The sequence below is a fragment of the Oncorhynchus clarkii genome, chromosome 10, assembly GCF_045791955.1.
Source record: "Oncorhynchus clarkii lewisi isolate Uvic-CL-2024 chromosome 10, UVic_Ocla_1.0, whole genome shotgun sequence".
In the NCBI taxonomy this organism is placed as follows: Eukaryota; Metazoa; Chordata; class Actinopteri; order Salmoniformes; family Salmonidae; genus Oncorhynchus; species Oncorhynchus clarkii.
The window spans coordinates 38040642-38066448 of NC_092156.1; the positions used below are offsets into that span (position 1 = coordinate 38040642).

Consider the following 25807-nt stretch of genomic DNA (forward strand, 5'->3'; position numbering starts at 1 on the left):
GTGTGTGTGTGTGTGTGTGTGTGCGTGTGTGTATTGTAGAAACATGGTAATAACATGGTAAATGAAAGGGGAACTAGAGTCTCAGATTTCACATGATGCATCATATTCCGCATCCATCACAGGAAAATCCTGACATCATGGAAGAAGAATTTTCTAATTCCATTTGGGCAATTGTCCACAGATGCAGCCTTAAAAAGTACCATATTTCAATGAAGATAAATGTATATCCACTCTTATTACGTTTTTAAGCACAAAATACTGTACTTTCATCTTCTGCCTTTATAATAATATACATAACTTTTCTGAGCGAGAAGGACTGATTGTGGAATTTACTGCTGGTGTTTTCCAATTTTAATATGCAGAATGCATTGGCAGGAATATTAGGATAGAACCTATACGTATCTGTTTATTTATTTTCCCTTTCATGCTTCAACTATTTGCACATTGTTACAACATTGCCAATAATATAGCATTTGACATGTCTATAATTTTTTGTGTTTATTTCCCTTTAGTTTCTTGTCTGTTTCACTTGCTTTGACAAGTGAAATAGATAATAAACAAAAGTTAAATAAACTATAGAAAATGAACAGTAAACTTTACACTCATTTCAAATGTCATATTATGGCTATGTACAGTGTTGTAACGATGTGCAAATAGTTCAAGTACAAACGGGAAAGTAAATAAACGTAAATTGTATTTACAATGGTGTTTGTTCTTCACTGGTTGCCCTTTTCTTGTGGCAACAGGTCAAAAATCTTGCTGCTGTGATGGCACACTGTGGTATTTCACAGTCCCGAAATCGAAAACAAATTCAAGAAAATGTACAGTATTATATAGAGACAATATTGCATGGAACTTTGTTCCATCTGAAATTGCTCAAATAATCAGCAAACCTGGTTTCAAAAAACAGATAAAGCAACACCTCACGGCACAACGCCTCTCCCCTATTTGACCTAGATAGTTTGTGTGTATGTAGGCTATGTGTGCCTTAAAAAAAGTTCCGTCCTTGAGCTGTTCTTGTCTATTAATGTTCTGTATTATGTCATGTTTCATGTTTTTTGTGGACCCCAGGAAGAGTAGCTGCTGCTTTTGCAACAGCTGATAGGGATTCTAATAAAATACCAAATTACAAAATAGAAATGGGAGTTTATCTCTCTCAATAGCACGGCTATGCTCACTGAGTCTGTACATAGTCAAAGATTTCCTTAATTTTGGGTCAGTCGCAGTGGTCAGGTATTCTGTTCAGAGACAAAGTAATTCTCTTTTTGTTTTCTCATTATTTGGTTGGGTCTAATTGTATTGCTGTCCAGGGGCTCTGTTTGTGTTTGTGAACAGAGCCCCAGGACCAGCTCGCTTAGGGGTCTCTTCTCCAGGTTCATCTCTCTGTAGGTGATGGATTTGTTATGGAATGTTTGGAAATCGATTCCTTTTAGGTGGTTGCAGAATTTAACTGCTCTTTTCTGGATTTTGATTATCGTGTATTGACCTAATTCTAACACTTGGGGCTCCCGAGTGGCGCAGAGGTCTGAGGCACTGCATCTCCGTGCGTCATCTCCGAGGCGTCAATACAGGCCCTGGTTCAATTCCAGGCTGTATCACAACCGGTCGTGATTGGGAGTCCCATAGGGCGGCGCACAATTGGCCCAGCGTCTTTAGGATTTGGCCGATGTAGGCTGTTATTGTAAATAACTATTGATTTTAACTGACTTACCTAGTTAAATTTTAAAAATCTGCTCTGCATGCATTATTTGGTATTTTAGGTTGTACACGGTTTCACTCTCAACAACATCTATCCAAAATAATCCTATTGCATTTATATTGTCTTATTTCGGACCTGCCTTCCTGCCTTTGGGATAACAACTCCCATTGTTAGGGCAGAGACATGAGCATCTTGTCATTTTATACAGATCTCCGGATGGATACACAGCCTGCTACTTTTGGTTAGATGCACACATACCGCACACAACACAACGATGAGGGACAGAGACCGTTTGTGAAAGTATGCCTTATCTACGTACTTTGAAGAACTAGTAAAAATATTTTGTCAGACAGCTCTGCTGCAAAATCAAATCAAATCAAATTTATTTATATAGCCCTTCGTACATCAGCTGATATCTCAAAGTGCTGTACAGAAACCCAGCCTAAAACCCCAAACAGCAAGCAATGCAGGTGTAGAAGCACGGTGGCTAGGAAAAACTCCCTAGAAAGGCCAAAACCTAGGAAGAAACCTAGAGAGGAACCAGGCTATGTGGGGTGGCCAGTCCTCTTCTGGCTGTGCCGGGTGGAGATTATAACAAAACATGGTCAAGATGTTCAAATGTTCATAAATGACCAGCATGGTCGAATAATAATAAGGCAGAATAGTTGAAACTGGAGCAGCAGCACAGTCAGGTGGACTGGGGACAGCAAGGAGTCATCATGTCAGGTATTCCTGGGGCATGGTCCTATGGCTCAGGTCCTCCGAGAGAGAGAAAGAAAGAGAGAATTAGAGAGAGCATATGTGGGATGGCCAGTCCTCTTCTGGCTGTGCCGGGTGGAGATTATAACAGAACATGGCCAAGATGTTCAAATGTTCATAAATGACCAGCATGGTCGAATAATAATAAGGCAGAACAGTTGAAACTGGAGCAGCAGCACAGCCAGGTGGACTGGGGACAGCAAGTAGTCATCATGTCAGGTAGTCCTGGGGCATGGTCCTAGGGCTCAGGTCCTCCGAGAGAGAGAAAGAGAGAAGGAGAGAATTAGAGAACGCACACTTAGATTCACACAGGACACCGAATAGGACAGGAGAAGTACTCCAGATATAACAAACTGACCCTAGCCCCCCGACACATAAACTACTGCAGCATAAATACTGGAGGCTGAGACAGGAGGGGTCAGGAGACACTGTGGCCCCATCCGAGGACACCCCCGGACAGGGCCAAACAGGAAGGATATATGCATACTTAGGTAGGCTAGCTAAATAGAATGACTAAAGGCAGTACAGTACAGTAAAGGCAGTACAGTACAGTACAGGCAGTACAGTATGGGGAGCACTGTCTGAGCAGAGATGAGATGATTACTTTTAAGGAATGAAAAATAATAAAGTCATCACTTAAAAACAAAGTAATATACACAACTGAAATATTGTATTATTATTTCTACCCAATGTGGACCTGATTGAATGTTCACTATTTTGGCCTTTGGAATTTCCATTAAAAAGCTCTAAAATCATTGTAATGTCGAAAAAGATTATCAAGACCGAAATCCTGGATTATTTTTTAATAATCTTACCGAAACCGAACCAACCTCAAAAAGCACTAATCGCTCAGCACTACTACATATAGTAGTGCACCACCATCACACTGCATTAAAATGTATTACACCAGTTTATGCTTTACTGGCATGGGGACAATTCTAGAGCACATTCAACAGCCAAATTCACGTATCTTCTTTACACCAGTCATCTGTGGCCGACCAGTTATTTAGAAATCACTACTGAGAAACCACAAGGGCAGGAGAGGTGTCCTCTGTAAAATTACTATGGCTTCATATACTCAATCTGTGGCCCAATAAACTATTCCTGGATTTGTGAGGATTGAATGCTCTTTCACTAGGGAGGCAGGGGGGAAATAATGTTTGAAAAAAATCCAGGTTAACGCACTAAAGAAATGTAATAAAGCACAGGCAGTGTTTGAAGTAGCACGCCATGTTAAAACGACTAGGGTCTGTAGCTGGCAGGTTACCAGGGCAGATGGTTCTTATTTAACCTTTGATCTTGATGCCAAGGTCTGTCATAAAGAAAGCCTATTATCCCCATCTGCTGGTGACAAGGGCTCATCTTTAAAGCCTATTTGACATAAGAGAGGTGAGCCACATGTTCATGTGCATCACAGGGTTAGCTACCCTATACAGTCTGATCTCCCATGGATAACATGACGTTTATACAATAGGCTGTTGTCTGACTTCAGAGACGTGTTGTAAAATGTCTTTGTCCAAATAGTCTGATTTGCGCAGAGCTTGAACATGTATGTCTGTCTCTCCAATCCAGTGGCGATTTTAGCACGGAAATCTTGGTGCGGCAGACTCCCAAAATGTATTTTGTGATGCATGCCAGCAAAGCCACTACACAACACAACACTAAATAATACATTCATTACACTATAATGGTGACAAACAGTTACCACAAACTGTTAGGCCCTACATAAAGCTGTCCCAACAGCAGAGTCCCAACAGCAGTCCCAACACCTTACCACTGCTACACCTGGCTATCAGCGGAGCCTTGTCTGGCAGTGAAACAGTTCATTCAGCCTCATTTAATGATATGGCTGACTTGCTTAAACAAATGTGGTTTCTACTGACAATTGAGATGTACAAACTATAGCATAAGGGGACGACGAGCGGATAAGAGGCAATCTGTAATTTGGATTAAGACATAAATGAGCAAGCTAGGACAGACGTAGTCAATATAACTATTTGTTCAGCACTTTTGAAATGTACAGCGACAGAATTCAGAACATGGGCCATTCTTACAGTTCTCCCTGTACACCAAGTCAGAACCATAGGATAAATAAAGGGGGCAGATAAGTAGACAATGAAAGCTCTTACAATAGATTATAGGCTACATGTGCACCACCAAGTGAGAACAGTAGGCTAAATTATGTGGTGGGAAATGAATCTAATTATTAGGGTAAGGCACATGGGCTACTAACAGCTTACTACACAACATACACTTAGTATTACTTTCTTAGCTACAATATACATATCTCCCTGGCATATTACATAATTTATGCAGCAGCATACAATACATTTTTGGACTCACCTTGTTGTGCTGTGCTCACTTGAACAGGAAGGTGGCGCATCAGTTTTTCGCAGGCAAATTTTGTCATCAAACTTTCATCAAAGTCTGGCATTTTCTGGATTTATTGTGCTTTCAATATAACTGGGAACTCTGAAAAAAACAAGGTTGAATCATGAGGACGTCAGTGATCTTCAGGTTAGAGCTCTAGAAAGAGACCAGAGTTCCCGACTTGCAATTCCGAGTTGGATCACTGTTCAAAACGTATTTTCCCAGTCAGAGCTCGTTTTTGTCTGAGTTCCCAGTTGTCTTGAACACGGCAGAAGTCATGCTGGATTGACAGCATGGCCAATGTTGAATGTTTATCCTTTTAAACTTGGAAAAGAGACCCTTAAACCCATTTAACCAATGACTCCAAACCACTCATTGTTGAGTTTGCGATTTCAAACTCGTGGTGTAATGTTTATGTCCAATGGCCGATGAGCACCGATTTGTTTTATCTATAATTTCTCTTCATTATTTATTTTAATATGACAAGGATTGAAAAAGATTTGCCAGTAGATTGTTGAGTTGATTCATGATGACGACTGCTAGCTTGCTAGCTAAGATTTTGAAGGTATGATGTTGACATGATCAGTCCAGTCAAATCTACTGTAGATATAACGTGATTTGACGTAATTTTATCTGTAGCCAATGACCTTGAGACTTCTTGGATGGGCACTTCTAATGTAACTCCATGGCAGCACCCAAGGGGCTTGAATTTTCGAGCTATACTCGTAGATTTTGCAGTGACGTAGTGTCCCCATGAGTGACAGAACACTGAGCAAATCATGGCGCAACTAGAGAACATTACCAACCATTACGCTCCGTATTTTCCACTGGCTGCCCCACCACCACAGAAAGCACTGAGCTAGGCTGAAAGACCTGCATTTTGGAGTTGCCTTACTCAAGAAAGCAAAAAAGACACCAAGTTTGTATGTGACTTTATTAACTTTATTAACATTTATTTATATCGTTATGTACTAATGCCAAAATAACATGTAAAACATGAAAAAAAATGTTGGGGTCGCCACTGCTCCAATCAGAATTAGTTCCTATAGGGTAGAGACATGACCATTACAACTGTTTCTGGATGAGGATAGAGCAGACTAAATAAAAATCAGATACAAAACTTTGGGGAGCCTGTGTGAGATTCTGTACTTTTGCTTGTTACTAGTTAGATATGCCTGCTGAAAACAAAGCAAAAAACTGTTCATACTTCTTATTTTTATTATTCCGCTAACCTCGTCACCAGGATCGAATTGCTGGCGCATATAGCCTGGTAACACTGTGCAATCAAGTGGCACTCGAAAGGAGTGTGTTTAAAATCGAGGCAGGAGAGGGAGCGAGCGAGCCTGCTACGGCTGATTTAGATGGAACCATATGATTTTTTGGAAGCCCAATTGATTCTGAGTTCCGGCATATAAAGTCTTCGAGCATATGAAGTCTGTCAAAACTTTTTCTAAAATGCGTACTTTCAGATTTTCCGAACTCATGTCCACTTTCGCTGCTTGTGCTTTGAAGTCCACAATGTAGGGGGAGGTTAAACAGGTTATATTAGATGGTGATGGACTGAGAGATCAGTCAATTAAAACCAGTGGTAGTTTCGTTCGCTCCTGCCATAGATTTACAGTCAAATCCCATTCTGAGGCGCTGTGAAACCAGACAGTTGACAGAGAGAGAGCCGGCTGGTGAACTAGATTATTATTCCACTGGAACCTGTAGCGTGAAAATTGTAAAAGCTACCAACACCAAAACAGCTTTAAAATGTTATTTGCATAATTTCCAATGCATTCCAGTTACCATAGACTTGAATGGGAAAAATGCAGGTCACTGCTAGTCTTCGACCATTTAATCTAGAAACACCATCAAACGTTAAAATGTGCAGACCGGTCTGGAATAGTGTGCTTGTATACAGCTTTTTCATACCATTTATACATTATCATTTTTTTTTACATAAAAGCTACATAGCCTTGAATGGGAAGTATTTGAATTCCCACTGCTCTTGAACTGTTAAAGATACGAACACCAAACAAATGTTTACATGTGCAGACTGACTCAACTTAAATTGCTTGTCAAAAGATTGTTGATGCTATTTATTCATTTTGAACTTTAACCGTCTTAAATTAGCATAAACGTTCCATAGACTTCAAAGGCACAATTTTATTCAACACAGCTTTGTGCTACCATTCCTACTTCATAAACTATAAAGCTCGTCGTATCCCCATTCATTTCAATTGCGGAATGCAGGCTTCAACATTCTAAGCTGAAATCATTGCCATGAAACTCAGAATGTTCAAACTAAAACATATTATATGTCTTAGTTTGTGACTCACTCTAACCTACTATACTAGCCACTAACCCACTATCATAACTCCACACCTACAAACCACCCAAAATAGGTCACTATAACTAACACATAGCCTATGAAAAACCTATTACTAGCATTACAACTACTACTACTACCATTACTACTGGCGACACTACCACTGCTATTTCACAACTGTAAATACTTCAAGACTTGCAAATACACCACATTTACTGAAGTAAATGTACTTTTCTAGTTGTCTATTTGATCCACTTGAATAACATTAGTACACAGCAAGTTATACAAAACATGTGCCTGTTAATTAGCTATGCTAATATTAAGTTAATATATAGTTTATGAGACAGTTCTCTAGTCAGTGATTTAAAGGGAGTCACTTATTTTTCCAGCAGGTGTCACTGTACGGCAAAAAGAAGTGTGCTTAGTTAGGTCAATGCTTGACAGTTACTGAATACCTGATTCACACTATATATACTGTACTGTATAAACTCACACTGTTTTGCCTTTGTTGGACTATGGTGATATTCCTTTACATTAATATCCCAGGCTTACACGTACACACTAGAAACAAACACAAGGCTCTTACACATCACTGTACCTTCTATCAGTTAGCAGCATGGTCATCCTTAAACAGATTAACTAATACATGTTTGTCTATAAGCCATTGTAGGGCAGTACCAGTCAAAAGTTTGGACACAACTACTCATTCAAGGGTTTTTCTTTATTTTTACTATTTTTTACATCTGGAGAACAACAGTGAAGACATCAACACTATGAAATAACAGCTATGGAATCATGTAGTAAGCAAAAAACTGTTAAACAAATTAAAAAAAAAATTTTATTTGAGATTCTTCAAAGTAGCCACATTTTGCCTTGATGACAGCTTTGCACACTCTTGGCATTCTCTCAACCAGTTTCACCTGGAATGCTTTTCCAACAGTCTTGAAAGAGTTCCCACATATGCTGAGCACTTGTTGGCTTCTTTTCCTTTACTCTGCGGTCCAACTCATTGGCTTGAGGTTGGGTGATTGTGGATGCCAGGTCATCTGATGCAGCATTCCATCACTCTCCTTCTTGGTCAAATAGCCCCTACACAGACTGGAGGTGTGTTGGGTCATTGTCCTGTTGAAAAACAAATGATAGTCCCACTAAGCGCAAACCAGATGGGATGATGTATCGCTGCAGAATGCTGTGGTAGCCATGCTGGTTAAGTGTGCCTTGAATTCTAAATACATCCCAGACAGTGTCACCAGCAAAGCACCCCCACACCCTCGCACCTCCTCCTCAAAGCTTCACGATGAGAACCACACATGGGGAGATCATCCATTCACCTACTCTACCTACTAATTAAACTCTGTGAAGAATTTATTTGGACTGCAATTTCTGAGGCTGGTAACTCTAATGAACTTATCCTCTGCAGCAGAGGTAACTCTGGGTCTTCCTTTCCTGTGGCGGTCCTCATGAGAGCCGGTTTCATCACGGCGCTTCATGGTTTTTGTGACTGCACTTGAAGAGGATGTATTGATGATGTATTCACTATTATTCTACAATGTAGAAAATAGTCAAATGAAGAAAAACCCTTGAATGAGTAGGTGTGTCCAAACTTTTGACTGGGACTGTATATAAGCACTTTACTCACCCTACAGAGTCATGGACCTTACCATCTGAGATCACAGAGCTGTAAATCTCAATGTGACTTCTCTGGTTAAATTAAGTATAAATAAAGAATCTCAAAAAATATAGGACTGAGCCGAACCAGCGCTGATATTTTTTATTTTATTAACATTGTCCTTTCCAGCATAGTTCCAGCAGCGAAGGTGGATGCGTAACCAGGCCAGCACAGTTCGGCTCAGCATGGCTTGGCTCAGTTTGCCCTATATTGTGAATCAGATTGAAATCTACATGTATTATACGAAATTTAAGCAAATACCTTCTGTTATTGTATGTAACAAATGTATATAGCAGCTCAGGATCAGTCTAACAATGAGTAAAACAGATACTTGATACCTTTGGGACAAGAAACAGACTAAATTATACTTAATTATAGAAACTGGTTGCAAGTAATCTTATTTAATCCATTGATTTAGCTAATGGGGGAGTAATTTTGCTTGCATTATTACACTATATAGTGAGAAACAATTCTAAAACAATCTAATTTGTGCGGTAAAATTTAGTTTACTTTCTTGTGGACCTAAGGATGTCTTTACAATGTAAACCTGCATTGCAGAGTAATTACATTTTTCCAGTGTCAACATAATTATGAGTGTCTATAGAGATGACTACTACTTCTCAATTTATTCATTTAAATGTCATGTACATTCAAAAAAAAAAGTGTTTTCAATACAATATAAGGCTTGATCTACATAGTTGTTATGTGCAGAACCATAGAGATTAGGATTATTATTATTATGCCATACATATTATGGTTCGTTTTTTTATTTTGTATTATTACTGTGATAAACTTTAGTACTAGTAGCCTAGCCAGGCAGTAGAGGAAGGACTACAGTAGCAATTGATGACAATCAGTACCACTCTAAAATATGGTGAGGGTGGTTTCTCTGTTGGGAAAACACCATCAAAGAAGTGTAAAATGAAATGAACTAACATTTAATGATCTTCTGACCTCACAGGTTTGGGGTTGTAGTATATCACCACACTCAACATCATCTAAATCCGTTTACCATGGCATATATTTTTTACAACATATGAATTGTCACATTTATCTATAGTCACATTAAATATTTTCTTGCGAACCAGATGAATAACGTGGTGTTTAATCTCTATCATTAAATGCCTCCTGGGGTAAAGCTGTCCAGCGAAAGGAATGAATGAAAGCTGGGGAATGAATGGAGCTTGCGTTAATGGGGATGTAAGAGATGTGGAACCACAGGGGCGACGAAGAGCGCATGCGCCCCAACCCCCTTCAATTAAAAAATCTCAAGGTTTTCTGTGCAAAACCGAAGATGGCGACAGACTAAACGAGACTATCAAGGAGGGAGAAGATGAGAGGCAAATTTCGCTTTTTTTTCGTCAGAAACGGAAGAAAGAAATAAGTAATTGTGTCATGTTTGAGGATGACAGATATAGAATAAAGATTTCGTTTTTGTACATACTATGCGTTTCTTGTGTGATGCTGCACCGGTGCTGGAGGTGTCAGTAGGATTTCGCAATATGTTACAATTTTGGGTGTATAGGGAATATTATGCCGGACGTTATCTATTTGCAATGGATCATTGTAAAAATTAGACGCCAGGGTTTGGAACTGGATTGATTTCTTGACACAACAACTTGGGGAAAATTCTTCCCATCACCATGTTGCAAACGAGGTAGGTGACATTGTTTGGGGGATAGCCTATATTGCAGAGGTGAAAAACCCATCTGAGATCGCTTTTGTCTCCCCCCTAAAATATGATCAGGGGTGCTTGGATGTTTCGAAGGGAAGATGACGCCGTGTTAAAAATCTGTTGTGCACCCAAACAAAACGACAAACCCTGTGCCGATTCCGAGAGGGTACAGAAATGGCGAATGTCTTTGGCATCCCTATTATTTTTCACTGTCCTTCTCTCTGATCACCTCTGGTTGTGTGCTGGAGTTAAACTGAGGTCCAAGGATAGGAGCAACCGCAAAATCTGGAGTAACGCGACTGACGGGGTCCACCCGGCTCTAAATGAGGAGAAATTTGGTATTTTTCTAAGCAATTTCACCAAATCCGCTGCTCCAAGTCCTCATTGCACTGATTCTCAAAGCCACCACACTCACCTGGAGTCAGCCTGCACCACGTTGTATCAGCAAAAAAATGGCTTTGGGTCCTCTTTCTCAACTCCATCAACGTTCTCGTCACAGATGTTACTTGATTATTTTAGGAATTTCAGCCTTTCTTTTTGTGATTCTTACACCATCTCCGACTTACTGTTGGGGATGTCAAGCCCAGACAGTTTGAATTGCAGTCTCCAGAACATGGTTTTGGATTTGTTTAGAGGCGGTGGGGATGACGAGGATGTCTGCAGCATCTGTATCCAGGCGTACATGCGGCTGGACCAACACGCTCAGGAAAAATATGAAGAGTTTGACTTCTTCTTTCTCAAGTATTTATCGGAGGATTATTCCGTCCGATCCCACACAGAAGACTGTAAGGTAAGATCAACTTGTACATCCTGTCATAAGTGCATTTTACCTTGTAATGGCTGTTTTATTCAGCAGGGAGCTATGGGCGGAACGGTTAAAGCTCCTTCGTCTTCAGGCTACAGAAGACACATTTACACACAATAAATTATTTCAGGTGACTAATTACACAGACAAAGTACCATATGCCTACACAATACCTCTTATGAATGTTTTCCATTTGAAACAATTGATTTGCTCATTCATGAACAGGCCTACTGTATGTGAATATTCATACTGAATTCATGAATAGCCTATGAATATAATAATACATGTGGTTCATGGTTGTATAATATCTACCTATAGCAGATGTTTGTTTCCTTGTGCTTCTATCATGTTAATAGTGTTTTGTTTTTCATGCCACTTCTCAGCTCTGGTATCTTGCCACCTGTGTGTCGAGCTGTGATGATGTCACCCCTCTGTGCCCTCTCTGGGTTGTCTGGCAGAGCCTTTGATGTTCCACTACCTCACAGCAGAGGGATGTCTGTGGTTAGGGGTATTTATGAGTCATATTGGACCACAGTCAGACTCTTTGCCCTGGTTGGTGTTGATAGAACCATGATGCCTTAGGTGTTTCCCAAGTCTCTAATGAGAGCTCGGGCAACCAGGATTTCCTAAGGCTTTGAAACTACTCTGTTTCAGGATGGCACATGTGGAGAGAGGTGTCACTGAGCTGTAGCCTATTGACCCACAGCTGTAGGTTTAAGAACAGCCCTGGTGATAAGAGACAGTGCTTCCAGCAAACAGAAGATGTATGCTACATAGAGCAAAGGTAATATTATCTGATGGTTGTCATAAGGTTTTGACCTATGAATGTTCTAAAAACTTGGAAGGCTGAACTAACATCCATTTCAAAGATTCCATGCAGAAACAACTCAGGCAAAAAAGGCCACAGGCTCACTCAGGGATTTTCAATGAGTGATTGATTTACTTGTGCATATTAACCAATTATTACACAGGTATAAGAGAAACACTACATTTGAAATATATCTAGTTGAGATGATCATATTTTGAAAACTTCAGATAACATCCACCTTTTCTTGCTGGCTGCCAAGCCATCGAACGCCTTGCAAAGTAACAACTTCATGTAATGTTACCTTGTTATCAAATGAAAATGTTAGAAGTTATCCAGAGTGCAATTGATCCCACACATACAGTTAATTCTGAATATGCACACCCCAGCGGTAGAAGCTACCCCATCCTAAGGCTACTAATTGGTTCCCAGGTGCTGCATATCAAAAACAAGCAAGGCGCCCTGTCTTCTTAAACAAGACTGTCTTGACATTTTGTCTCAAGGTCACCTTTTGTAGAGCACATCGGTTGCCCTTCAAGTGTCAACTAAGAAACACCCTGTCAACTAAGGAGACCTATCCACACAGCACTGCGCTGTGCTGAGGTGACACATGTCATGAGTTTACTCATGTCCCCTGCCCTGTTGTCCCCACTTACATCCTCTATTATGGAATTTTCTCACAAATGTCCAAAATGCAGAAAAACAATTTTAAATAGAAAAAAAACATTTGATGTATTCCTGTATTAAAATACCATGATTAGTATTTCAGGAATGTATGGACAGTAAGCCCATTCATTTAATAGAAAGCCACATGGCTTCTGCATTTTTACTAGTTAATAAACAAAAGGGTCTATTTCTATGTGAGTAGGGACATAAACTGAAACATTTTGGGCCGGAAGAGGTTGCTGTCAGTGTCAATTAGTTATCACATGTCTCATCTCCTTCGCTGTGGATATTCTTGTTTATATGATCATACACTGGGCTTATGTTGGTTGTAGAGCTTAAAATATGGAGACAGATCGAAGGTGACAGCCCATACAGGCTAATTCCTCATCTTTCCTCTTATGTAGGCTAGAGATGCTGTTATTTCAGACAGCCTCTCCAGGCCCTTGTCCAAAACTCCTAAAAGCCTTCCCCTGTTTGACAGAACTGTTGCTCTTTCCAAGGACAAACATTTTGCTCACAGTGTGACCTTACAGATCAGTCTTCTTTGGTGAAGGGACACAGTGATCCTTCAGGCATAACTGTTATTGATGGTGTCAACCTCTTGGTGGGGTCAGCTACAGATCATTTTCAGTTATGTTTTAACATTGCTAGTGCCAAGTCGTAGCTCCTCCCTCTAGGATGTAATGTATCCCCTGGCTACTACTTTACACAAATGAATGGACACATTTCATAGGTGCAGTGGATTAGAGGGTGATTGTCACTGTCTAATGCTTGACTCATACACATTTACTCTTAAAACTGCTTTGTGTTTTACAAAACACTACTCTGTCCATACAACTATGAATTGTATAGTTCACATTTTTCCAGTTCAGTTTAACCTGTAGGCCTATCCCAGTTGTTTTCCTATTACCATATCATTATCAGAGTAGAGTGTAGGGCTTGAAGGAGATGTTTGTTACCTTTTGATTTTACATACAGTACATATTTTCTAAGACCAGTTCTCACTATTTAAAACATGGTCAATTATTTATGATCCCGTTCTGCTGCTGCTACAAAAAGGCAGCCAGTAAATACAGCTTAGTAGTGAACACTGTGTCTAATCAGAATCAAAGTTTAATCACTGTTAATCTTATGTAACATCAACTTTCTTGTAGGAATAACAGGAGCAGCACCTGTGCACTCTGCTTTGAGATATGATAGTAGTCTACGCTTGTACATTCACTACACCAAGCTGCTTTGATACCTATTTCCTATTCCAGAAAGTAGGGAAAATATTGCAATCTTGAAGCTGCAATATGCAACTTTTTGGGCGACCCAACCAAGTTCACATAGAAATGTGACCTATAGATCTGTCATTTTTATTGAAAGCAATCCCAAGAAGCGGTAGATCTGTTCTATGTTATTTGTATGCTTCCCGTTCTTAAGTTTAGTTTTTTTGGTTTTGTACACCAGCTTAAAACAACTGAAAATAAAATATTTTTGGTTATGGAAAATAGATTTGACAGCAGTTTAGATGGTACACGGATTCTCTACAGTATACTTGCTTGTTTTGTCACGTGAACTATTAGAATGGTAGCAACCAGGAAATGGCAGAACGATTTCTGCATAGTGCATCTTTAATGAGTACTGTTTATATTCAACCCATATTAATCCCTTTAACACATTTTCACACACGTTTTCAGCAATTTAATGTTTTCAGTTATTGGTGTGAATATGTGTACTTACTTATTGCATTATCAAATATACATCCTTTACATGGAAGTAAAATACTCCAAACAGCCACATGGTAATTTGTGGACCAGAGGGCTGTGTTTTGGAAGTAACATGGCTGGCTCAAAGAGAGTGTCAGAGTATGAACCAGCTGACTCACAGCACACTAGAATATCAATGAGGCAATGAGCTTCCTGAAGGATTTACAACAGGGTTGTTACGTACCCACACCCCTAGTATTAGTCCAGACCATTGGCTGCTGATTGGCATCATCTGACCAATAAAAGGGTGCTAACCTGGATCATCTCTTTCATAAGCTTGCGGTCATCCTTCTTTACCACATGCATTGAGTAACAAGCATACTGCAACCAATCTGTGCAGTGGATACCTGCAGTATAAGTAGAAAGAACATCTTGCATTGAGATACCATGAAATTTATCCTAAATGGTAGTCATATTAATACTAATAGTAACATTGCGAATTATGTGCTGCTACAGTCTTTGCCCTGATAGTTTTTTATATCTTCCTGAAAGCAGTGAAGCCTACAGGGCCCTACTGCTGATGAGTGATTATGTGCTTGCCTTCACAGGAAGGCCATGCTGTCTGCCTGCTTATCACCCTGGTGAATGGGCTCCATCAGCTTTGTAATGGGGCCTCCGTTGTCCTGGATGGCAATATTATAAATGTGCTCACAGAGGAAAGTGGCACCACAGGGAGAAAGACCGTTTCTAATGTAAACAAAAGGATATTTTATTTATGCAGTTAATCAATTCCGTGCCTAACGTTTGAGGATTTCAAGTAATATCTGATCTTGAGATTGTTTATGTTTATATTATTCATTACACTTTGTTTATTTACTTAGATTATTCCATTAATTTGGTTGAATAATAATGTATGACTAATGTCAATTTAAGAACCCTTTTCAACAGCATATTGTGGCAACTTCTAATTTAATATGCACTATATATACAAAAGTATGTAGACAACCCTTCAAATGAGTGGATTCGGCTATTTCAGCCACACCCGTTGCTGACAGGTGTATAAAATCAAGCACACGGAAATGCAATCGCCATAGACAAACATTGGCAGTAGAATGGCCTTACTGAAGAGCTCAGTCACTTTCAACGTGGCACCGTCATAGGATGCCACCTTTCCAACAAGTCAGTTCGTAACATTTCTGCCCTGCTTGAGCTGCCCCAGTCAACTGTAAGTGCTGTTATTGTGAAGTGGAAACGTCTAGGAGCAACAACGGCTCAGCCACGAAGTGGTAGGCCGCAAAAGCTCACAGAACGGTGACCGCCGAGTGCTGAAGAGCTTAAAATCGTCTGTCCTCGGTTGCAACACTCACTACTGAGTTCCAAACTGCCTCTGGAAGCAACATCAGCACACTAACTGTTCGTCGAGAGCTTCATATCAAATCAAATTATTTGTCACATACACATGGTTAGCAGATGTTAATGCGAGTGTAGCGAAATGCTTGAGCTTCTAGTTCCAACAATGCAGTAATAACCAACGAGTAATCTAACCTAACAATTTCCCAACAGCTACCTTATACACACAAGTGTAAAGGGATGAAGAATATGTACATAAAGATATATAAAAACCTAGTCTCTCAGTCAAGGCTGGCACAGGTATTGAACCAGCATCTGCAGCAACACAGCTTGATCTGCTATGCATCTGTAGCAGTATCTTAGACCGTTGCGCCACCGAGGTGCACTTGCTGAGCAGCCGCACACAAGCCTAAGATTTACATGCGCAATGCCAAGCGTCGGCTGGAGTAGTAAAGTGGCTTACGAAAGTATTCACCCCCTTGGCATTTTTTCTATTTTGTTGCCTTACAACCTGGAATTAAAATATATTTTTTGAGGGGTTTGTATCATTTGATTTACACAACATGCCTACCACTTTGAAGATGCAAAATATTTTTTAATGTGAAACAAACAAGAAATAAGACAAAAAAAGGAAAACTTGAGTATGCATAACTATTCACCCGCTCCTTGGACTTTATTGAATTTTTTATTTCACCTTTATTTAACCAGGTAGGCTAGTTGAGAACAAGTTTTCATTTACAACTGCGACCTGGCCAAGAAAAAGCAATACAATTCGACACATACGACAATACAGAGTTACACATGGAATAAACAAACATACAGTCAATAATACAGTAGAAAAAGTCTAGAAACAGTGTGTGCAAATGAGGTAAAGAAATAGGCCATGGTGGCAAAGTAATTACAATTTAGCAATTAAACACGGGAATGGTAGATGTGCAGAAGATGAATGTGCAAGTAGAGATACTGGGGTGCAAATGAGCAAGATAAATAAATAATGGGGATGAGGTAGTTGGATGGGCTATTTACAGATGGGCTATGTACAGGTGCAGTGATCTGTGAACTGCTTAAAGCTAGTGAGGGAGATACTGTATGAGTCTCCAGCTTTATGGTGCCCCTTGTTTAGTGGTGTTGCAGACTCTGGGGCCTTTCAGAACAGGTGTATATAAATACTTAGATTGCACACAGGTGGACAAATTATGTGACTTCTGAAGGTAATTGGTTGCACTGGATCTTGTTTAGGGGCTTCATAGCAAAGGGGTTGAATACATATGCACACACTACATTTCAGTTTGTAATTTTTTGAAATAAGTTATTTTTTCCTTTTCACTTCACCAATTTGGACTATTTTGTGTATATCTATTACATGAAATCCAAATAAAAATCTATTTAAATTACAGGTTGTAATGCAACATAATAGGAAAAACGCCAAGGGGGATGAATACTTTTGCAAGGCACTGTATAAAGCAGACCTCCATTGGACTCTGGAGCAGTGGAAACGCTTACTCTGGAGTGATGAATCACGCTTCACCATCTGGCAGTCCGACAGACGGATCCGGGTTTGGCGAATGCCAGAAGAACGCTACCTGCTCAAATGCATAGTGCCAACTGTAAAGTTTGGTGAAGGAGGAATTATGGTCTGGGGCTGTTTTGCATGCTTCGGGCTCGGCCCCATAGTTCCAGTGAAGAGAAATCTTAAAGCTCCAGCATTCAATGACATTCTAGACAATTCTGTGCCTCCAACTTTGTGGCAACAGTTTGGGGAAGGCCCTTTCCTGCTTCAGTATGACAATGCCCCCATGCACAAAGCGAGGTCTATACAGAAATGGTTTGTCGAGATCGGTGTGGAAGAACTTGACTGGCCTGCACAGAGTCCGGACCTCAACCCTATCGAACACCTTGATGAATTGGAACGCCTATTGCAAGCCTTGCCTAATCGCCAAACATCAGTGCCCGACCTCACTAATGCTTTTGTGGCTGAATGTGTCCCTGCAGCAATGTTCCAACATCTAGTGGAAGGCCTTCCCAGAAGAGTGGAGGCTGTTATAGCAGCAACTCCATATTAATGCCATGATTTTGGAATGAGATATTCGACGAGCTGATACTCGATACTTTTGGTCATGTAGTGTATTTAATAGTATAGTTTGAGGTGTCTATCTGAAAAAAGATTTGTTGGTGACAAAGGTCAATGTTGCTAGTTCTAAAAGTGTTAATACACTTTCATTATGCTTGGGCATCATAAAATCCCCTGTAAAAAAATGGCAGAATTGGAGCAGTTTTATTTTCAAAAACATAATCTTTCTATGAACCAATTTCAATAATTAGATAAGACGAGTTTCAAACAGTTTTGGCATCAGCACTTCAAGTTGAAACAAACTCTAGAGAACACCTGATGACTAATTTACTGTAGAATACTGACACCTTGCATTTCAATTTGTTGCGCAAGGGCATTTTATTGAGTGAGATTGTATCCATCTACATTTATCTTAAGATTTGGCTCAAATAACTTTATATCGAAGGATCTGAAGATACTTTGGCAAATAGAATTATGTCACATTTTCACATTAGAGTGAGTTCCTCACGAAACCAGGACCAAAAGGGACCATGATTTTTTTCACAAGATTTAATCCATAGAATGGTCTTTTGAATGAAGGATTGTTGACATATATTTGACATTTGTATCTAAAAGCACAACTGAGAAATAATTAATCAAAGATAGCATATTTATGACATTTTGGTCTCCTGCTACTTTGAGTTATGATACAATTTGTAAGTATTACAAACAGTGAACGTGAAATTGGATTCAAAATGCCCTCTGCTGGTGATTTGCAGAATGTGCAATCAAATCAAATCCATTTTTATTGGTCACATACACATGGTTAGCAGATGTTAATGCGAGTGTAGCGAAATGCTTGTGCTTCTATTTCTGACAGTGCAGTAATATCTAACCTCTTGAAGCTAGGGGGCACTATTTTTATGTTTGGAAAAATAACGTTCCCAAGTAAACAGCCTATTTCTCATGACCAGATGCTAGAATATGCATATAATTGACAGATTATGATAGAAAATACTCTAAAGTTTCCAAAACTGTATAAATAGTGTCTGTGAGTATAACAGAACTGATATTGCAGGCAAAAGCCTGAGGAAAATCCAATCAGGAAGTGCCTCTTATTTTGAAACCTCTGTGTTCCTATGCATGCCTATCCTCAATTTAAAGGGATATCAACCAGATTCCTTTTTCTGTGGCTTCCCTAAGGTGTCAACAGTCTTTAGACATAGTTTCAGGCTTTTATTTTGAAAAATGAGCATGAAGGATCACATTGCGTAAGTGGAGAGGTGGGGGTTCTCAGAGTGAGTTTGTGCGCAATTGAGTAAAGCGGCCATTGTTCCTCCCGCTGCTATGGAAAAAGCTACACACTCGGTTGATATATTATCGAATATATATTTTAAAAACTACCTGAGGAATGATTATAAAAAACGTTTGACATGTTTCTGTGGACATTATGAATAATATTTTGAATTTCTGTCTGCGTTGTCGTCACCGCTCTTTCCTGTGGATTTCTGAACATAACGCGACAAACAAATGTATTTTGGGTATAAAAATAGTCTTTATGGAACAAAACGAACATTTCCTGTGTAACTGGGAGTCTCGTGAGTGAAAACATCCGAAGATCATCAAAGGTAAACGATTAATTTGATTGCTTTTCTGATTTTCGTGACCAAGCTTCCTGATGCTAAGTGTACATAATGCTATGCTAGGCTATCGATAAACTTACACAAACACTTGGATTGCTTTCGCTGTAAAGCATAATTTCAAAATCTGAGACGACGGGGTGATTAACAAAAGGCTAAGCTGTGTTTCGCAATATTGCACTTGTGATTTCATGAATATGAATATTTTTTAGTAATATTATTTGACTGTTGCGCTATGCTATTCAGCGGTTGCTGACGAAAATGATCCCGCTACAGGGATGTGTGCGTCAAGAAGCTAACAAGTAATCTAAGAATTCCCCAACAACTACCTAATAGACACAAATCTAAAGGGGTGAATGAGAATATGTACATTTAAATATATGGATGAGCGATGGACGAGCAGCCTAGGCAAGGTGCAATAGATGGTATAAAATGCAGTATATGATATGAGTAATGTAAGATATGCAAACATTATTAAGTGGCATTGTTTATTAAAGTAACTGGTGATCCATTTATTAAAGTGGCCAGCAGCCTCTCTGAATTAGTGATTGCTGTTTAGCAGTCTGATGGCCTTGAGATAGAAGCTGTTTTTCAGTCTCTCGGTCCCAGCTTTGATGTACCTGTACTGACCTCACCTTCTGGATGGTAGAGGTGTGAACAGGCAGTGGCTCGGGTGGTTGTTGTCCTTGATGATCTTTTTGACCTTCCTGTGACATCGGGTGCGGTAGGTGTCATGGAGGGCAGGTAGTTTGCCCCCGGTGATGCATTGTGCAGACCACACCATCCTCTGGAGAGCATTGTGGTTGAGGGCGGTGCAGTTGCCGTACCAGGCTGTGATACAGCCCGACAGGATGCTCTCGATTGTGCATCTGTAAAAGTTTGTCAGGGTTTTGGGTAACAAGCTACATTTCTTCAGCCTCCTGAGGTTGAAGAGGCGCTGTTGCGCCTTCTTCACCACACTGTCTGTGTGGGTTGACCATTTCAGTTTGTCTGTGATGTGTACACCGAGGAACTTAACATTTTCCACCTTCTCCACTGCTGTCCCTTCGATGTGGATAGGGGGGTGCTCCCTCTGCTGTTTTCTGAAGTCCATGATCATCTTTGTTTTGTTGACGTTGAGTGAGAGGTTGTTTTCCTGACACTACACTCCGAATGCCCTCACCTCCTCCCTGTAGGCTGTCTCGTCGTTGTTGGTAATCAAGCCCACTACTGTTGTGTCGTCTGCAAACTTGATGATTGAGTTGGAGTCATGCATGGCTATGCAGTCGTGGGTGAACAGAGAGTACAGGAGGGGGCTGGACACGCACCCTTGTGGGGCCCCAGTGTTGAGGGTCAGCAAAGTGGAGATGTTTCCTACCTTCACCACCTGGGGGTGGCCTGTCAGAACGTCCAGGACCCAATTGCACAGGGCAGGGTTGAGACCCAGGGCCTCCAGCTTGATGATGAGCTTGGAGGGTACTATGGTGTTGAATGCTGAGCTGTAGTCAATGAACAGAATTCTTACATAGGTATTCCTCTTGTCCAGATGGGATAGGGCAGTGTGCAGTGTGATGGCGATTGCATCATCTGTGGACCTGTTGGAGCGGTATGCAAACTGAAGTGGGTCTTGGGTGGCAGGTAAGGTGGAGGTGATATGATCCTTGACTAGTCTCTCAAAGCACTTCATAATGACTGAAGTGAGTGCTACGGGGCGGTAGTCATTTAGTTTAGTTATCTTTGCCATCTTGGGTACAGGAACAATGGTGGCCATCTTGAAGCATGTGGGGACAGCAGACTGGGATAGGGAGCGATTGAATATGTCCGTAAACACACCAGCCAGCTAGTCTGAGTATGCTCTGAGAACGTGACTAGGGATGCCGTCTGGGCCAGCAGCCTTGCGAGGGTTAACACGTTTAAATGTTTCACTCACCTCGGCCACAGAATAGTAGAGGGGGCGCACTCCTTATTAGCGGGCCGTGGTGGTGGCACTGTATTATCCTCAAAGCGGGCAAAGAAGATGTTTAGTTTGTCTGGAAGCGTGATGTCGGTGTCCGTGACTTGGCTGGTTTTCTTTTTGTAGTCCGTGATTTTCTGTAGACCTTGCCACATATGTCTTGTGTCTGAGCCATTGCATTGCGACTCCACTTTGTCCCTGTACCGGTATTTCGCTTTTTAAATTTCTTGCGGAGGGGATAGCTACACTGTTTATATTCAGCCATATTCCCAGACCTCTTTCCATGGTTAAATGCAATTGTCGCCATCCATCCACTGTTTCTGGTTAGGGTAGGTTTTAATAGTCACAGTGGGTACAACATCTCCAATGCACTTCCTTACTCACTCACCGAGTCAGCGTTAAGATGTGATTGGTTACATTGTCTACTGCAGGGTTCCCCAACTGGCATTTAGGTGATTTTATTTGGGCCCCCAAGTTTTTGGAGAAAAAAAAGTAATAATATATATTTTTATTGTTGGACATAAAATACTATAAAAACACCAGCAAATCAGCTGCAAGTCATTTTTATTTTGGAAATCTGTTCCAAAATATTCCCACGCATAATAGAGAGATACAGTACCAGTCAAAAGTTTGGACACACCTACTCATTCAATGGATTTTCTTTATTTTTACTATTTTCTACATTGTAAAATAATAGTGAAGACATCACAACTATGAAATAATACATATGGAATCATGTAGTAACCACAAAAGTGTTAAACAAATAAACAATATATTTTTGATTTTTGATTTTTCAAAGTAGCCACCCTTTGCCTTGATGACAGCTTTGCACAATATTGTATGTAAAGTGGTAGGCAACAAAGAAAGAGTGAGATATAACTAACTAACTTACTTAACCATTAATTTGTCATGTTCACAGACTGTTTATTCTACTCTTTTCAAACTGAGAGGATTGTGTTTTTAATCAGCTCTCCCATCTCAGGGTGCCTATTAGTGGAGGGGATGTGACTGTGGAACTCCTTTCTGCAAGGATCAGAGACTCACATTAAATGAAGACACCGCGCTCTGTTCCTCTTCCCCTGACTTTGCACATCTATCACTCCAGTGTTTATTTGCTAAATTGTAATTGTTTCGCCACTATGGCCTATTTATTGCCTTTCCTCCCTTATCTTACCTCATTTGCACCCACTGTATATATAGACTGTTTTTCTATTGTGTTATTGACTGTATGTTTGTTTATTCCATGTGTAACTCTGTGTTGTTGTTTGTGTCGCACTGCTTTGCTTTATCTTGGCCAGGTCGCAGTTCTAAATGAGAACTTGTTCTCAACTAGCCTACCGGGTTAAATAAAGGTGAAATAAAATAAAAAAATAAAGTAAAAAAACATTGCATGCACAAGATTTTCATGACTCAATTAATCATCATCCTCCCCATGAGTTGGCGCTTTCAGTTAACACAGGGAAGTTCTTAATTCCCCATTCTCCAATTACCTTGTGTATCAGAGATACCTCTGCTGACTAGTTTGTGTGAACATCTTCCTATGATGGTTCATTACACAGACTTCATAATGGTAACTGCCCAATCACACACCATTGTCCTTCCTCCAATAGTCTCTAGTTTCAAATTTCACGTTTCATTAGTCGCATATACAGGATACACATGGTATACACCATCCAACGCAATGCTTACTTACAGGTTCCTTCTCAACAATGCGAAATAAGAAAAGATAAGAATACAAACAATGTAAATATATTTACACGTGGTTTTGGGAAGGGGGATTTGGGGGGCAAGTGTTTACATTGTGCAGTATTTAACAATACTGATAAGTCTGGTAGCAGCAGTTGTGGTTTGTGGATGAGTGTGTGGATGATTGTATATCTGTATGGGTGTGAGTGAGTGCATATGTGCTAAGGTGCAGAGAGTCAGTGCAGGTGGTCAGTCCAGTGCAAGTGTTCAGCAGCCTGATGGCTTGTAGGTAGAAACAGTCTCTGAGCCTATTGGTATCATACCTCATGCTCCGATACTGTCTGCTTAACGGTAAGGGAGTGAACAGCTCATGGCTGGGGTGTGTGGGGTCCTTGATGATCCTGAGGGCCATCCTCAGGCACCATTTTGAGTAGATGTTCTGAATGGGTGGGACCATGGTCCCAGTGTTGTACTGGGCCATCTTCACCTCCTGCTGGAGAGCCTTGAGGTTGCAGATAGAGAAATTCCCATACCAGGCCGTGATGCAACTGGTCAGGACTCTCTCGATGGTGCAGTGGTAGTATTTGGAGAGGACCCGGGATGTCGTGCCAAATTTCTTCAGCCACCTTAGGAAGTAGAGATGCTGATGCGCCCTTTTGACAAAAGTTAGTGTTGTTGGTCCATGTCAAGTCCTCAGTGATGTGGACACCGAGGAACATAAAACTGCTGACTCTCTACTGCAGTTTCATTGATGTGGATTGGGGCATGTTCCCTCCTCTGCTTCCTGAAGTCAACAAGCATCTCCTTTGTTTTGCTGACGTTGAGGGAGAAGTTGTTGTCCTGGCACCACAATGCCAGTTCACTTACCTTCTCCCTATAGGCTGACCACTGCCGACAGTGTGAGCCGATCAAACAAATGTTCAGAGCCCTTTTTTACTATGAGGTTGTGCTCTGTGTTAGGCCACCAGGGATAACATAGTATAGTAATGACCTTCTCTGCCCACAGCTGGTGTAAGGTCTTGGTGTCCTTTCTGATTGGTGCCCACCTGGAAGACCCTGGGGCCTCATTTATAAACTGTGCGTACGTTCATACAAATTTTACTTGACAAGAGAATGTCCTCATCTCCCCACAAACCTTAGACCATGCGGACACACATCTGCTAGTGGTTGAAATATTGTATTGCAAGCTGGCAAGTAAGTGTTTGTGCAGATGGGGGATATGATGAAAAGCTTATTGATAAAAAACGAGCGAAAAACACAGATTTATTTTTAGAATCTAAAATAATTAGACATAGGAATCTTATAATTAGACATACAGTACCAGTCAAAAATTTGAACATACCTGTCACGAGTCCGACCGAGGGTGTTTCCCTTTCCCGGGCAGGTGGCGCTCGGCGGTCGTGGCGCTCACCAGCCTATTAGCTGCCACTGATTGTTTTTCCTTCCCCTCCTTGTATGTTGAGTGGTAGCACCTGTGGATGTTTAATTAGTTTGTCTTTATTAGACAGCCGGCCCGCCTGGTTGTTGTGCGGGATTATTTCTATGTAACCTTCGGCTCTGTGGTATAGGCACGTGTTAGTGTCCGGTCGGGATTGTTTCCCATTGTACATTTTGATTCCCTGTGTTTTGGGAACGTAACGTTTTTGTAAACACCCTGTGGTGCGTTGGTGCGATTAAAAGACGCGCAGCATTGAACTCTCTGTCTCCTGCATTTGACTCCACACCCACAACACCCGGAGCATTACAATACCTGCTCATTCAATGGTTTTTCTTTATTTTTACTATTTTCTACATTGTAGAACAATACATTTTATATTTGAGATTCTTCAAAGTAACCAACCTTTGCCTTGATGACAGCTTTGCAAACTCTTAGCATTCTCTCAACCAGTTTCATGAGGTATTCCCCTGGAATGCATTTAAATTAGCAGCTGTGCCTTGTTAAAAGTTCATTTGTGGAATTTCTGGCCTTCTGGCGTTTGAACTAATCAGTTGTGTGGCAAGAACAACTCAAATGAGCAAAGAGAAAAGACCGTCCATCATTATTTTAAGACAGTGAAGGTCAGTCAATCTGGAAACTTTCAATAACTTTGAAAGTTTCTTCAAGTGAAGTTGCAAAAACCATCAAGCCCTATGATGAAACTGGCTCTCATGAGGACCGCAACAGGAAAGTAAAATCCAGAGTTATCACTGCTGCAGAGGATCATTGGAGTCATCCGCCTTAGAAATTGCAGCTCAAAGTAAATGCTTCACAGAGTTCAAGTAACAGACACATCTCAACATCAACTGTTCAGAGGAGACTGCGTGAATCAGGCCTTCATGGTCTAATTGCTGCAAAGAAACCACTACTACAGGACACCAATAATAAGAAGAGACTTGCTTGGGCCAGGAAACACGAGCAATGGATATTAGACCTGTGGAAATCTGTCCTTTGGTCTGGTGTGTCCAAATTTGAGATTTTTAGTTCCAACCTCTATCTTTGTGAGACACAGAGTAGGTGAACGGATGATCTCTGCATGTGTGGTTCCCAAAGTGAAGCATGGAGGAGGAGGTATGCTGTGTGGGGGTGCTTTGCTTGTGACACTGTCTGTGATTTATTTAGAATTATTATTTAGCACACTTAACCAGCATGCCTACCACAACATTCTGCAGCGATACGCCATCCCACCTGGTTTGCTCTTAGTGGGACCTCCAGGCT

General features: G+C 40.6%; 1 protein-coding gene across 1 annotated transcript in view; it reads left to right on the top strand.

The window, feature by feature from the left end:
• Positions 1-10550: 10550 nt before the first annotated feature.
• Positions 10551-25807, top strand: part of LOC139418429 (NALCN channel auxiliary factor 2-like) — a 58090-nt gene continuing 42833 nt past the window's right edge. The window contains exon 1 of the mRNA XM_071167839.1: positions 10551-11276. Coding sequence (XP_071023940.1) covers positions 10551-11276 — 726 coding nt within the window. The remainder of the gene's footprint in view (positions 11277-25807) is intronic.